Consider the following 2512-nt stretch of genomic DNA (forward strand, 5'->3'; position numbering starts at 1 on the left):
AGGGAGAAGAGTTTTTCAAAGATGAAATATGTTTTGAGTTCCTTAGCAATTTAACCAGTAAGACAATCTCTATAAAAAGCACTGCTATAGTTGGGTGAAAAAAAAAGAAACCCCATTAAGAAATACTCGGTAAATCAAAAGGTTACTGTACAGAAGAATCAGAAAAGTAAAGAGCCAAACCTTGAAAGTCAAATTCAATATGGAAAAAAGATTAAGAAATGTGGGAATTTGATGATACAAGAAAATTAAAAGCAAAAAGAGGAGAGGCCACTCTAAGTTAAAACTAAGGCGTAAAAAAAAAAGAAAAGTAACCGAAACAAGAAAGACAAATAGAACAGACCAAAAGGAGATGATGACAATCTCCAGAAGCAGAAAAGAGATGTTTCTGCAACTATACACAGAATATTTGGATTAACAACCTTTGTTTTTTTTTCTCTCTCTCTCTCTTGTTTTTTTCTACAGATGCTTCTTCTTCTTTGATGACTAAGTAAAGTAGCCTTTTGAGGTTCTCCTCTTCATTGCAGTTTACCTACATCTGAAGAAATGCACCGAGCCTAGCCTGATAAGCTTTATTGAGTTTCAAGACTTCCCCATTTTTGGTACCTGGTAAAAAAAGGAGAAAATATAGATTGTGGAAATATGTGTTAACTTTGACTCGAAGTTACCAAAAGAACAAAACTTGTCACGAGACTCAACAATGGTCCTGTTGGATTCAGTTTTTTTGGTTTATCCTAGCTAGGCAATTGAATTGTCAAAAGAAGGGACTTGTTGGTCTTTTAAACGAACCTTCTTGAGAGGATTACTGGTAGAAGCTGGAGCCGGTTTCAGAATCTCAAAGGAGCAAACGAGAGATTGATCCACGCTCAATAATGCACCGGCATTGTCAAACTCTCCACCATAGTTTGGAGCTGAGAATATTGTGACTAATCTCCGTTTTGCGAAAAACTCATACCCATCTTCCACTACCTGCAAACTCATCCCTTGCAAGTCAATATCTTGAGAGGTTCTAAGATCAAGCATTTCTAAAGAACTGGTTCTAAAATTTGATATCTAGGGAAGTCTGTTTTACCTGATGGCCTCTGCAAATGAGATCAAGATCATTCTTATCCAAAAAGTCAGCGACAACATCGGCTCCAAACGTGCAGGAGATACCTCGGTCGCTATCAGTCCATCCTTCATTCTTCTGATCAGGATCAGACCAAAGTAAATCACAAAGAAGACCATTGTCAGGAATCTCAGTAGGCCTTTGAATCTCCCGGATCTGCCCCAGATTTTCCAACTCGGGTGACAAGCCACCATGCATACACAGAATCTTCTCGTCAATGAGAGCAGCTACGGGCAAACAATTGAAGCAGTCGGTGAAAATCTTCCAAAGACGTACATTAAATCTCCGTTTGCATTCGTCATAGAAGCCGTAAATCCTGTTGATCTTAGCGTCTTCATGGTTGCCTCTCAAGAGAAAAATCTTGGATGGATAACGGATTTTGTAAGCCAAGAGTAAACAAATGGTTTCAAGACTTTGCTTGCCTCTGTCAACATAATCTCCAAGGAAGAGATAGTTTGCAGAAGGAGGATAGCCTCCATATTCGAATAGCCTCAGAAGGTCTTGGTACTGTCCATGGATATCCCCTGATTAGAAAGTTATCAAAATGAAAACCATAAGTACCTCAAAGATGAAAGCATCAGCAGATTTTTAGGAAACATAATGCAAAAAAACCCTCAAAATCAAAACTTTCAATAGTTTCATATGCATATGGAGCCAAATTATGTATAGGCAAAAAAAAGCCCTCAATCTTCAAACACAAGACATTAAGAAAGGAACCCTAATCAATCAATCTCTCAACTTAGGTGAGAAATTAATCATCTTTTTTAACACCAATCGTGCAAAACGAATCAAACCCAAATCATCAAAACCAAAAAAACCAAAACTTTTTTTTTCATCATCATCGTAGAAAGAGAGAGAGAGAGAGAGAGGGAGAGACCGCAGATGCGAATGGGGGCATGAAGCTCGAGAAGATTAGGCTGAGAAAGGAAGATTTGACGGGCGTTAACGCAGAGTTGACGGATCTCGATCTCGGAAAGCTGAACCTGTTTGCCTCCTTTACCTTCCAACAATCTCCTAATGATATCATCCAACACACCCATCTCCATCATCCCTTCCATACTCGTCATCATATTCTTCTTCCTCTGATCCACCAGAATCCAAATTAACACAAAAAAAGGGTTTGCGCCAAATCAGGCCACAACCAATGGGTAAAAGGATTAATTAAAGAGACGATCAGAAAGCCACAAGCTTTTTGTTTTTGTTTTTGTTTGTGTCTGTATTGGATTTTTCCCGAGAAAATGCGTAAAGAAACGAGAGAGGTCAAACAAAGGAGGAAGGAAGGAAACCAGAAGAAAAAGAATAAATCCTGATTAGTCTTCAAACTTAAGAGGATGAAAAAAACTGGATGGATCCTAAATGTGCAAGCAAGTTTAGAATATTACAAAAAAAAAAAAAAGTTTATTTATT

At 38.0% G+C, this 2512-nt stretch overlaps 1 protein-coding gene across 1 annotated transcript; it reads right to left on the bottom strand.

The window, feature by feature from the left end:
- On the bottom strand, nucleotides 168-2409 carry LOC104744696 (serine/threonine-protein phosphatase PP1 isozyme 9). Its single transcript, XM_010465783.2, has 4 exons — nucleotides 1983-2409; nucleotides 1070-1629; nucleotides 787-966; nucleotides 168-603 (listed from the first exon to the last, which is right to left on the bottom strand). Exons 1-4 carry the CDS (start codon nucleotides 2173-2175, stop codon nucleotides 580-582), a joined length of 957 nt encoding a protein of 318 aa, XP_010464085.1. The 5' UTR covers nucleotides 2176-2409; the 3' UTR covers nucleotides 168-579.

Source organism: Camelina sativa, chromosome 15, assembly GCF_000633955.1.
Source record: "Camelina sativa cultivar DH55 chromosome 15, Cs, whole genome shotgun sequence".
Taxonomy (NCBI): Eukaryota; Viridiplantae; Streptophyta; class Magnoliopsida; order Brassicales; family Brassicaceae; genus Camelina; species Camelina sativa.